This window comes from Engystomops pustulosus, chromosome 1 (assembly GCF_040894005.1).
Source record: "Engystomops pustulosus chromosome 1, aEngPut4.maternal, whole genome shotgun sequence".
Classification (NCBI taxonomy): domain Eukaryota; kingdom Metazoa; phylum Chordata; class Amphibia; order Anura; family Leptodactylidae; genus Engystomops; species Engystomops pustulosus.
Genome location: NC_092411.1, coordinates 121,064,136 through 121,075,947, shown reverse-complemented (window position 1 = coordinate 121,075,947; position 11,812 = coordinate 121,064,136). Strand labels below are relative to the sequence as shown.

The window sequence follows — 11,812 nt, the reverse complement described above, 5'->3', positions numbered from 1 at the left end:
ACCAATGCGGAAGGGGACGTGTAACCCGAAACGTCACGTGGCTTACACCGTGGCTTCATGTGGCTTAAACCGTTCTGCTAAGCGGTCTGAGGAGTGGCTGCTTGAGGTCTAAATAAAGTGAGTGCATGTATTGCTGAACTTTGCATTACGCCAATGGAGCGATTGATATGTACTCATTATGCTTGCACTCACTATGAAGTAAGTTTTGCAAGCTGTATTATCCATATATGATGATGAAACCACTGTATGATACTAAGAAGATTAACATATACCTGTGAATATTGAAGTGTTTATGGTCTATATTGTTGGACACTGTTCATTGATATTTTTTTTTTCTATGCCTAGGTCAAGAAGAAAGAAAACATCTGCTTTTGGAGACTGCCTTTTCAGACAACCTTTATAGGTGAACAGCTCATTAAAGGAATTTTACTTTCAAAATCACGCATGATAAACCAGGGACACTTATTCATAGAGCCAGACACAATGGGGCACATTTTCTTACGTGATCAGTGGAGTTGACAGAAAGTGCATTGTCCATGTATAATGCACTGTGCCGTTAATATTGTGCGCCAGATATCATGAATGTGTCACTTCCTCGCTCAGGTCTGATTTAAGTGCATTGTCTTGCGACACAATTTGAAAGTTAAATCCCTTGCTCATTACGAATCAGTCCGATCACCCAACGGCATGCCCCCCCCCCAATTTCTGTTGAATAGAAGCCAGCACAGCTTCGCCAAAATCCGATCACATGTAACACAATCCCAGCACTGACACCTGTTAAATATCTGTCAAAGCCATGCAAATCCCAAAAACTGTGAACAGTCCGACTGTTGCGATACGCAACCCTTAGTAAATAATCCCCAATGACTGTGGTAATCTTAAAATTTAATTGTTATTCATGGCCTCCTTCCTTCTAAAACCTACTGTTTGAATTATGAGATTACAGGGAGATTCAAAAAATGCTTTCAAAAACTGAGTTGTCCAATGAGTTTAAAAGATTATCTCGTATCTTCTCATCTCAATGTTAAGGTTAAGATGTGATACAAGATAATCTTTCATCTGTCTGTAGCACATTAGGACTGAGTTTCTAGGTAGGGGTTTTCAGTGTGCACAGGACCATAGGAATCAATTCCAATCCCTATTGGCAATACAATATAGTGTGCTTCTGGATAACTTTAAAGCATCTTACCAATCCTCAGATTCAGTGAGCTGATAATATAATCACAAGTTTGCTGTGTTGGTACATATACAGGTGAAGTAAACTCACTAGACAACTCAGTTTTTGTGAGCATTTTTTGAATCTAATGTAATGCTCTCACAAGCAACATATGTTTACACGTTGGGGATATTTTAATCAGTATCAAAAAAAAGTTATTCTTTATTCCCCATCCACTATTCCAGTGACTCCCCTTCATAGACACATTGGGGCACATTTACTTACCCGGCCCATTCGCGATCCAGCGGCGCGTTCTCTGCACAGGATTCGGGTCCGGCTGGGATTTAAGATGGTAGTTCCTCCGCCGTCCACCAGGTGGCGCTGCAGCGCCGAAAATAATCTTAACGCCCCGGAATGCACCATCCCATAGAAGGTGAAGGTGAGCGCTCCCCAAGCGACACTTTTTCGGTTTTTAAATGCGGCGGTTTTTCCGAATACGTCGGGTTATCGTTCGGCCACGCCCCCCAATTTCTGTCGCGCGCATGCCGGCCCCGATGCGCCACAATCCGATCGCGTGCGCCAAAAACCCGGGGCAATTCATGTACAAGCGGCGCAAATCGGAAATATTCGGGTAACACGTCGGGAAAACGCGAATCGGGCCCTTAGTAAATGACCCCCATTGTATGTCAAATATAGGAACATTTGTGACTGTTGATGTTGAAAAATAAGGTTCAGTTCTTACTTGAAGCTTGCGTGGTAATGGTGCCTTCCCGAAGCTATCAGGGGTTGTGTTAGGCGCTGTAGCATACTCCATGTGAGTGGAGTAGAAACTGTTTTATCATTTACACATGTAATTTTTAATTATTTTATATTATTAAGTAAGAATGTATATATACCGTATATAATATTTTTTTTATATATTTATATTTATTCTGAATGATTAGTATTTTTTTACCCCCTTTTATAACAAGTCACCTGATTCTGTGCCAACTGGTTTCACCTATAGGTTTTGTTTTTCTGTGTATTTATTTATTTGTTTATTCATTAATTTATCCATTCATCTATTTTATGTGTGTGTGTATATATATTTTTTATAGTCTCTTCCCACTTGAAAAAGGAATCTCATAAGATTCTGAAATGTGTTGTCTTACCGAGACATTAATAAACAGTTCTGTATAAAGAAAACTCTTAATCCCCTTGAATACCTGTCTGTGCCATATAATCTCCCTGTAATTATATATACCTGATCCAGTCTGGTATGGCAACTGTGCTCTGACGATCCTGTCTACTGGCAGAACCTTATGGTATTCTCTAATGCTTCCCACTAGAGTTGTGCCTGGAATAACCTGGTGAGCCTATATCCTATTGCCTTACCTAGATTATACCTGATTTTCTTGAATAATACTACGCTCTTTGGTCTCCCCTTCTCGCCTTTTTTACTTCACGCTGTTTAAATTATGCTAATGAGCCAGAAGGGCTCTGGTTGCCATTACGAGAGCCTCTCTATACAGCAGCATCACAGTCAGTTACACTGTGAAGAAACACTTCCTCTCTCCCACTGTGGTCAGGACGTAAAAGTTCTCCTCGTGGGTAGTTTTCCAATTAAGGCTACATTATAGGCATGTGGAAGCTTAAAGCCATTGATGCTCCACTATGGGATCCTGGGAAATATGCAAAGAAGAGACCCAACCAGATCGAAACAGTGCTGTCTACAGTTAGGAATCCCATATCATGTTATTAGGCTTCTTGTAAGTCATGCTTGGTGTTAAGGGGGCTCACTTAAAAGGAGGCTTTGTGTGCCATTTTCCACCTTGGAAAGCGTATTTGCATATTTTACTCCCACTGTGTCAGATTACATCAGGCAGATGGAGGGGGAAGTGCTGAAGGAGCAGGATATCTATTAGTAAGTGTCCCTGGTGTATCCATGCTTGATTCTAATGGTTGATTTCCTATAAATCAACTTGGGGATTCCAGAGGCACAGTTTTCCCTTTTCCATTGAGACAATTTATTTTCCATTTATATTGCATTTGTATTTATATTAATTTATATTATGTATTTATATTGCATTTACCATGTTCTATGCTTAATGACAGCCTGTTATATTCAATTGCTAAAAACTGCAGCTCATTACTTTCTCAAGTGTTGCTTATCTTCAAAATGACCTGTTACCTCTGCCGATATCTGTTTGACATCAAATTGGCAAAAGTGGCTATGTGATTGGCACTTTAACTTTTTGTTCCTAAGAAAAGTCAGATAATGTGACAGGAGTTTTAGATTTATTCCTATGATGTCGATAATGATGTTTTCATTTTTGTCCCAGATTCCAGTTCTTCCAACCTGACAGTAGATAAAGATTTAATGATGCAACTAATCTGGGGTTATCATCAAGAGGAACTGATAACATATCTGTCACTATGCCTTGTTAGCATGCAAACCCAATAAAAACTCTGACACATAATTATCTAATTACCATCAGATTCAGGAACCAATCCGAATGTAAAGCAAAAGTCAATGATTCCTTTATTCAACTGCACACATTTTATTATCTTCTGTTGCATATAACAGTACTTTAAAGCCTGCAGATTTAGATGGCTTTTTATTTTACACATGTACAATTTAAAGATACAGTTTGACATATTGAATGTACATACATCATTTACTCAAAATTGTAAACTTAAATATATTTGGCACATGACTTAAAGGCCTGAGACCAAACAGTTGCTATACTTTAGTATCCAGTCATCTCAATGCATGGTTACATTTTTAAATTAGTATTAAAACTTGAAATAGTCAATATAGCAAAATGCTTTCATTTAGTGAATAAGGCAACCTATTGTGACATCCTAATGATAGCTAGATAATCAAAGTACTTTGATAAGAGGCTGATTGGGGGACTGCAGAAAAGAAACACTGGCAGAACTATATGGACACATTTTTGTGCTCTATAAAATATTTAAAACTTAACTGTAAAGTTACTGATAAAAAATTGTGTTAGCACAGCTGGAGAATGTCTTTAATACCAATTCCAATGACACCTGTATCATTCTGCTGGCTTCTTCCTAGCCTGAGATTCAGATTCTGCTAATTCTCATGTGGGTGGGCACTTTCTGGTTTTGACATCAGCTCACTCCACTGAAGCCAGAAGAGGAGAGCATGTTTGTAATTGGCCGATCTGAAGCATGTGATGAGTCACATGCTTGTGACATCACTACAGGCCCTACAGACCATCTTAACAAGCCTCCTGTTGTCTCTAGCTGTAGTATACGGTTTCCCATGGCAACCAGAAAGCATGGCGAATGGAGATTAGCCTGGGGGGCAAGGCAAAACCTCTGCTAGCAGCTAAACACCTGCAGATAGCTAATTATAGTAAATTAAAATTGCTTATTTTTGCTTAGTGCAGAGTTAGGCAAAAGTTTTATACTTTACAGTTGTATTTTAATTGTTGTTTAACAGCTATAATAAAAAATAAAGCTGCCAAAATGTTAATAATTAATAATAATAATTCCTTTATTTATATAGCGCTCACAGATTACACAGAGCTTGCCAGATCAGTCCTTAATTTGGTCATTAGGGAGTCACAATACTGAAAAGATTGAAATATAAGTCATGTAAACTCAATTTAATAAATATATGATTTATTTCCATTATATTATATGAATAGGGAAACATTTCCAATTTTGTTTAGTACATTCAATAATTTAATACTATATTGTAATTAAAAACGGTCAAGAGGTGAGGCTGCCTGACTGCCTGGATGAGTAACCCTACCCCCTTGACTGCATTTTACATGAGAATAAATGATGATTTTTAACAAGTGCTGGCATGTAGACCTCCATGAGACATGCATTAGATATCACAAGGTACTGTTGGCAGGCTTAAGGGGTAGAAGGGGATGACAGATTCCCATTACATAGCTGGATTGTTTATCTGAACACAAGGAAGCATGAAAGGGGTTGTCCAACTCCACTAAAAAGTTAGAATTAGTCTGAAATAAACATAACAATGTTTCACAGGTCTGCCAATACGTCACTACCAAGGCCAGCATTTGTGTAGAGGTCACCATGGACAATATTAATTGTCAGCAGAGATGACCTTAAAGGGAACCTACCACCACGATTCTACCAATAAAGGCAGAACGGGTGGTAGGTGGATGTATGGGACGTGAGGATGGCCCTTTTTAAAGCTAATCCTTACATCCCCGCTATCTTTTTAAAACTTTAATACCCTAATATGTAAATTTTCTTGAGTAGCCGGACATGAGACTACACGTCACAGCTGCTACATGCCCCAGTAGCCTCTTTTCTCCTGATACCCTGACATATTTGTTGTGCAGCTCCTTCTAGCTGCGTGCCCTTGTCCGGGAAGCCGGCGTACTGCACATGCGCACGGCCACCCCGCGGCTGCGCGGCCACTGCTCCGAAGCCGGAGCTACTGCTCATGCTACCTTTAGAGGTAGAATTGTGGTGGTAGGTTCCCTTTAAAACAAAAAAATGTCATCACCTTCAATTCTGCACTTTCAATTAAAAGTGGCCGGGCTGCTCACATTACAACAAGGTATCCATATCAATTCAGGCATTATATAAATCAAAAATCTATAACTTTTTTATTTTTCCACATAAAGAACTCTGTGATTCCTCATTTTCTGCGTAAAAAATTGCACTTCGTAGTGACAGTATTTAATATTCCATGCCCTGTACTGTGAAGCAGGAAAAAAAAATCCAAATGCAGTGAAAATGGCGAAAAAACACATTTGCAACGTTTTCTTGTGGGTTTAGATTTTACAGCTTTCACTGTGCGCACCAAATGACATGTCTACTTTATTCTTTGGGTTTCTACGATTACGTGGATACCAAATTTGTATAGGTTTTATAATGGTTTCATAAATTTAAAAAATTAAAACCTGTACAAAATTTTTTGGGGGATTTTGCCATCTTCTGGCGCCAATAACTTTTTCATACTTTGGTGTACGGAGCTGTGGTTGGTGTCATTTTTTGCGACTTTTGATGGCGTTTTCATTGCTATAATTTTTAGGACTGTGCAACCTTTTGATCACTTTTTATTATTCTTTTTATATTTTTGAAAATGGCAAACAAAATGCAATTTTCAACTTTGGACGCTATTTTCTGTTACGGGGTTAAACGCAGTGACAAAGCGTAGTTATATTTTGATAGATCGGGCATTTTCGGATGCAGCAATAGCTAATGTGTTTATGATTTTTACTGTTTATTAATATTTATATCAGTTCAAGGGAAAGGGGGGTGATTTGAATTTTTAGGTTTTTTTAATTATCATTTTTTTTAAACTTTTTTTAATTTTTACTTTTACTATTTTGCTTTTACTTTCACCGCTCCCCGTGACACCATGCGCCGCCATCTTTTTGAAGCTGCCGGCAACGATCGTCGTGAAAGCACTGGTAAGCCTTTACTGCAAAGATTTACCGGCTATGGAGAGGGCACGGCCCGTAAGCCCTCTCCATGCACTGGGACCCGTCAGGAAGGGGTTAACCACTGAAGAGGTTTCCGAAATATATGTAAACCAAGTCAGTAGACTAATGGGGTGGGTCATAAATATCTTATACTGGATATAATGCTTTAGTCCTAATATTACTGTCAAATGTCTTTGTGAACAGTAAAATGAAAATGATTTGTTGCTCAAAAAACTCAGGAGACATTCATTACAGAATTCTGAAAATAAGAAAATGGTTGATAATGAATTAAATGATTAAATGTTGTTTTATGGATAATATATTTTCCTCATGGAATAAGCTACATATTTAATATAAATATTTCTTTTCTAGCAGTATTAAAGCCATACATTCCTAGTTCACACGAGTCAGACTATGAGCATTTACCCTCTGTACCATTGATTTTTCTTTTCAGTGTTGGATACTAAGTGAAAAATTGGTGAATAATTTGCATTTTAGACTTAAATTCTCCTCCCTGCCACAGTTAATTTCACAGTGATGTTAATGCAACTCAACAAAACTGAGTTACAATTGACACCTTTCAAATGTGTAAACTTCTTTTTGCTACCCATGTAGACTACAAAAACATCACATTAATCCAGTGACAATAGCATATAAATAAGGGTGTTCTTACAGGTCCTGGTTAGATTTTTATGCAGTTTCACGGTTAAAATCAGTAGTGGATGTAAAGGGTTAGGAGTAGCACTGGGACCAAATACTTTCACTACCTTTATGTCGCCATTCTGGGTATGGAAAAATACTTTATGTATGCCCTATTGCAATATATTAATGTGCCCTATTTGCTGCAATTACTGTGGCAAAACTTCACCTTTCACTGCAATTTGTGTTAAAAGCAGCAAATATGCAGAATGACAACACGAACTACAGAACTATGTTTAGTGTGGCAGAAACCTTGCCAATGGTGTTTTATTACAAATGATTTTAGCTTCATTTGGCAATACAATTCAATGGCTTGTCTACCATGCTAAGACAAAGTAGAGTACAACCCACTAATACTGAATTATTCCACCCACTCAAATGTCAAATACTGCTCAGCTCTGTTACGTAAAAGACTTCCTCTGTTAAAAAACTCAAAGAAAGAATTATAGACCAGCTATATAATTACAACAATTGCTCATTTTCTTAAGAAATAATTATCAATATAAATCAATACATAACCAGAGGAACAATCCTTTAGATCCTTCAGAGCTGGCCTTGATATTATTTTTATGTTAAAGTGCAGATATACAGATTAATATGTTTCCCAATAGACATATATTGAAGTAAATACTTTTAATAGTTCACATGCGTGTTTCACAGTATGTCTGCTAACTATAATCAGCAAATGTGATGAATCATTTATTACACCTAATTTGTTTCACTTCAAGTCTTATTATATTGAACAATAGAGTTTAGTGGTGGTGACTTTCTGTGTAGACATAGATGTTATGGCACTCTGGATTGTAATGAGAACCCCAATTTGTATAGGTGGAGTACATCTCCAGTCCTCCTGGATACCCAGATGGCATGCTCTACATTGGGTTTCTTCAATTCATGCATAACTATGTATGATAAATCCTCTATTATTGCATGATCCCTGCAAGTAGACAAGCAAAAATCCTACCTGCTCATATAAATCAGCTGGAAGACATAAAAAAGGAAATGCTTTTTAATCTTTGCTGCTGTGTGTGACAATTATCAAGGCATTTTTGTATAAAGGACCACAAGATATAAATAAGACCTTGTATGAAAAGCTATAATGTAAAAAATGTCAGCATACAGCGATGGCACTTTTTGTCACTGTCTGTGCTAAGCTATTTTTCAGAAGAAGATTGGCAAAAAAATGAATGATAAACCTTTACAGTTTATAAGGGGGTCTGTGAATATAGCAAATAAGTGGCCATCATATAACTGCAGGAAGATACACGCACACATCCTCGTTCATGGGTGGCTCCTGGATTATTCCAACATGTCTGTTCTCAGAATAAAAGATATCTAAGGCAACTTGCATTTCCCCCTGGTAGTAGTTACTCCAAATGTAGAAAACACATGACATTATAAGGACATGAGAGGCTGTGCTTCAAGAGCTAATGCAAAAGATTTACACTGCTGACATAGATGTTTCACAATCCAGGTACAACAGGTATTTAATAACTCTCTTTTCCATTTTACCTGCTGGCAAGAGTAAAAAAAAAATGAGTTCAAATATTAAAGAGCAAAATTGATGTCTTTGATTTACAATCAATGTTCCATGAAGTCCATGTGTGCGCAGATCCCCTGTCTTATTCAGAACTGCGATGTCTGAGTGAAGGAAATGTTATCAGATTTATCTACAGCAAATCCTCCATTCACATACGACTTTTTCACCTCACCATCATCTTCATTTTTCAATACAGTTGGCTCAATGGCGAAAGGGTTGGCAATGTTGACTTCGGATGTGATATCCATTTGTTCTAATTCTTTCTTGGAGAGCTTCTCTACTATCCCAGTTCCAAATGCATCACCCAGAACATTTACCATGGTCCTAAATCGATCCCTACAGATACAAAAATGTTTGGTTAAATATGCTGTGTGATACTGGATACTGCTGTGTGCTGTTACAAGAAAACAATGTGACAATTCTTTCAAGGAAGAAAACATTATCAACCAAAAGAAATTTGTGTTATACGTTGCACTATTCTAATAAATATCAGAAGATAAGACGAAAATCAAAATGTATACAACAACTGTTTCATTCATTATCTGACATTTCAGCTTTCAATATTAAAAAGCACTTCTATTAAATATTAATTTTGCATTCTATTTCTTATATCTCCATAAACTTCCTAAACAAATCCAATGATTGGGTGAGCTGTCACCTGCACAAGGTACATGATGTCATCACTTCTGATCAGAGATTGGAGAATAGCTGCTGCTTTCTATTTTTATATAAAATAACAGCCTCCAGGTTTTTCAAATGTCTGAGAACCCCTTTAACATGAGAAGATGAAAAAAAAAATATCTGTTTTGACTTTAAGTGTATCATTTATATACAGCTCCTTTATTCTACTGAGATTACACATGGATTCACAGACACTCTTGTATAAATTGCATCTCCTGTCCTCTTAAAAATAAAAACATTTTAAGGGTCATGATGATACTCCTGTGATCTTTTTTCTTTATCTTAGTAATTATATAGTGTGCAATTAACAGTGACTTTATTTTTATGATAAGCAGGGCTATAAACTGTGGTAATATACCACCTGCAAGACGCAGGTCAAGGAGGTAACATTTAACAATTAACTCAAGAAATATCTTCTTCACATATTTCATCTACCATATTATGTAATTTTTTACAAGTCAGAAATTATATGCCTAGTTTCCAAGGGAACCGGAATGTTTTCCCTCTGTTCTTCCAGATGAATTTCCATATGATTTATCTACTTTGTCTATGTTCAAGTTCTGTTGCAATCTAAGATTTATAATTAAGATTTAAAGAAGTGTAACCTGATCCCAGCACAAAACATATAGGAATTTTGTGACATATTATTCCATGCAGTGTTAAATACTTACAGAAGCCAGTCAACAGCGATGATAAGAGTGACATCCTCAGCTGGAAGCCCCACTGCGCTCAGAACGATAACCATGGTAACCAGGCCAGCCTGAGGTACCCCGGCAGCTCCCACGCTGGCTGCTGTTGCTGTCACACTATAAAAAGTGTAATAGATGTTAACTAATGCACTTGCGAGAGATACTTAACTGTAAACTACATTAATTATATTTGTTCAGTATTTTAGAAAATGTTCAAACACTGATTTCTAGTGCAAAGGAAAAGAGGGGTTAAGAAGGGTATTACATCCGATGTGCTTTTATGTAGGAAATACACAAAGAAATGTTGTCAGTACAAAGTACAATTGGCCCGAGACTTTTGGGCAGCCAGTGGTACCGGATCTGTATGTTGGATCGATCCCATGGACTGAACACATTGCAAAGAATGGGAGTCTTTGTATCATAGAGAAATATAATGGTAGGACTCCCTATCTTCTGGCTGAACAGCACTAAGATAGAGCAGGAGACTTCAGTATACTGAATTTTTTTTTTCCATCACTGACTCCCACTGAAAAAATTGGGAACTTAGTAAGGGTGTCTTTCATTTGGATTATAGTGCAGAAATTCTGTGTGAACATACATTGGCAGGTACATTTTTAAGAGTAAAACAACAGAGATGCAGTCTTCTTATCAAACATGTAGAGTAGAAAAAAGAGAGTTGGCATTCACCTTTGAGGACTTTAAAACTGCATTTTCTTTATTTATTATCCCTAAAATACATACATGGGAGAGGAAGGATTGCAAGTCGCTTGAAAGGCTGATGGGATGAGTCATTTCGTGCTGTCTTAGTGCTTCGTCTTGCCTGAACAAAATGCCATTCATCCTTCCTCAGGCAAGATGAAGCGCTAAGACAGCGCAAAACGACTCGTTCCTCTCACCTTTTCAAGCTACTTGCGATCCTCCCTCTCCCTGTTCGCATGTATGTATTTTAAGGATAATAAATAAAGAAAATGATGTTTTGAAGTCCTCAAGGGTGAGTGCCAACTCTCTTTTTTCTACTCTACACATTTTTTCAATTATAATTGTTAAGAAGCCAAAACACATGTTTATCTCATCCACATGCTTAAGCAATGCATTTTAACCCCTTAACACATTAAGATGCACCTGTACAATGTATGAAGAAGCGTCATAGGCTGCCAACTGCTCACACAGGTTATTGGTACTGGCACCGATCACAGTTGTTAACCTTTTAACTGCTGCCGGCAAAGCTACCAGTGGCAAGTAAGTACCGGCCGCATTGCCATCTCGCATGGGATTGTCGCTTCCCGTGACGTAATCGGGTTTTGGCGATCTGTTCCCATGGCAGCCTGGAGTCTCAATGAGTCATTAGGCAGGTCTATATCCATAGAAAAAGCTTGATATACTGCAATACCGTTGTATTAAAGTATATGGTTTAACAACCAAACCTATAAGTAGTAAAAAAAAGTAATGAAAAATAAATAACACTTTCAAAAAAATTCAAAACTTCAAATCACCCCCCCCCCCTTTCCTTAGAACTGTTTCTATAGTGATAACCATCCTGTAAACTATAAATAACAAGAAAAAAAATAAGCTAATTTTAATTCTACAAGAAGTGGGTCACTGTAGGGTAAAGCACTGCATG

At 37.5% G+C, this 11,812-nt stretch overlaps 1 protein-coding gene across 1 annotated transcript in view; it reads right to left on the bottom strand.

Moving 5' to 3' along the window:
- Positions 1-3,654: 3,654 nt before the first annotated feature.
- SLC1A1 (solute carrier family 1 member 1) overlaps positions 3,655-11,812 on the bottom strand; it is a 51,788-nt gene continuing 43,630 nt past the window's right edge. The window contains exons 11-12 of the mRNA XM_072151823.1: positions 10,174-10,308; positions 3,655-9,157 (exon numbers count right to left, since the gene is read on the bottom strand). Of these exons, the coding sequence (XP_072007924.1) occupies positions 8,908-9,157; positions 10,174-10,308 (385 nt within the window). The 3' untranslated portion in view covers positions 3,655-8,907. The remainder of the gene's footprint in view (positions 9,158-10,173; positions 10,309-11,812) is intronic.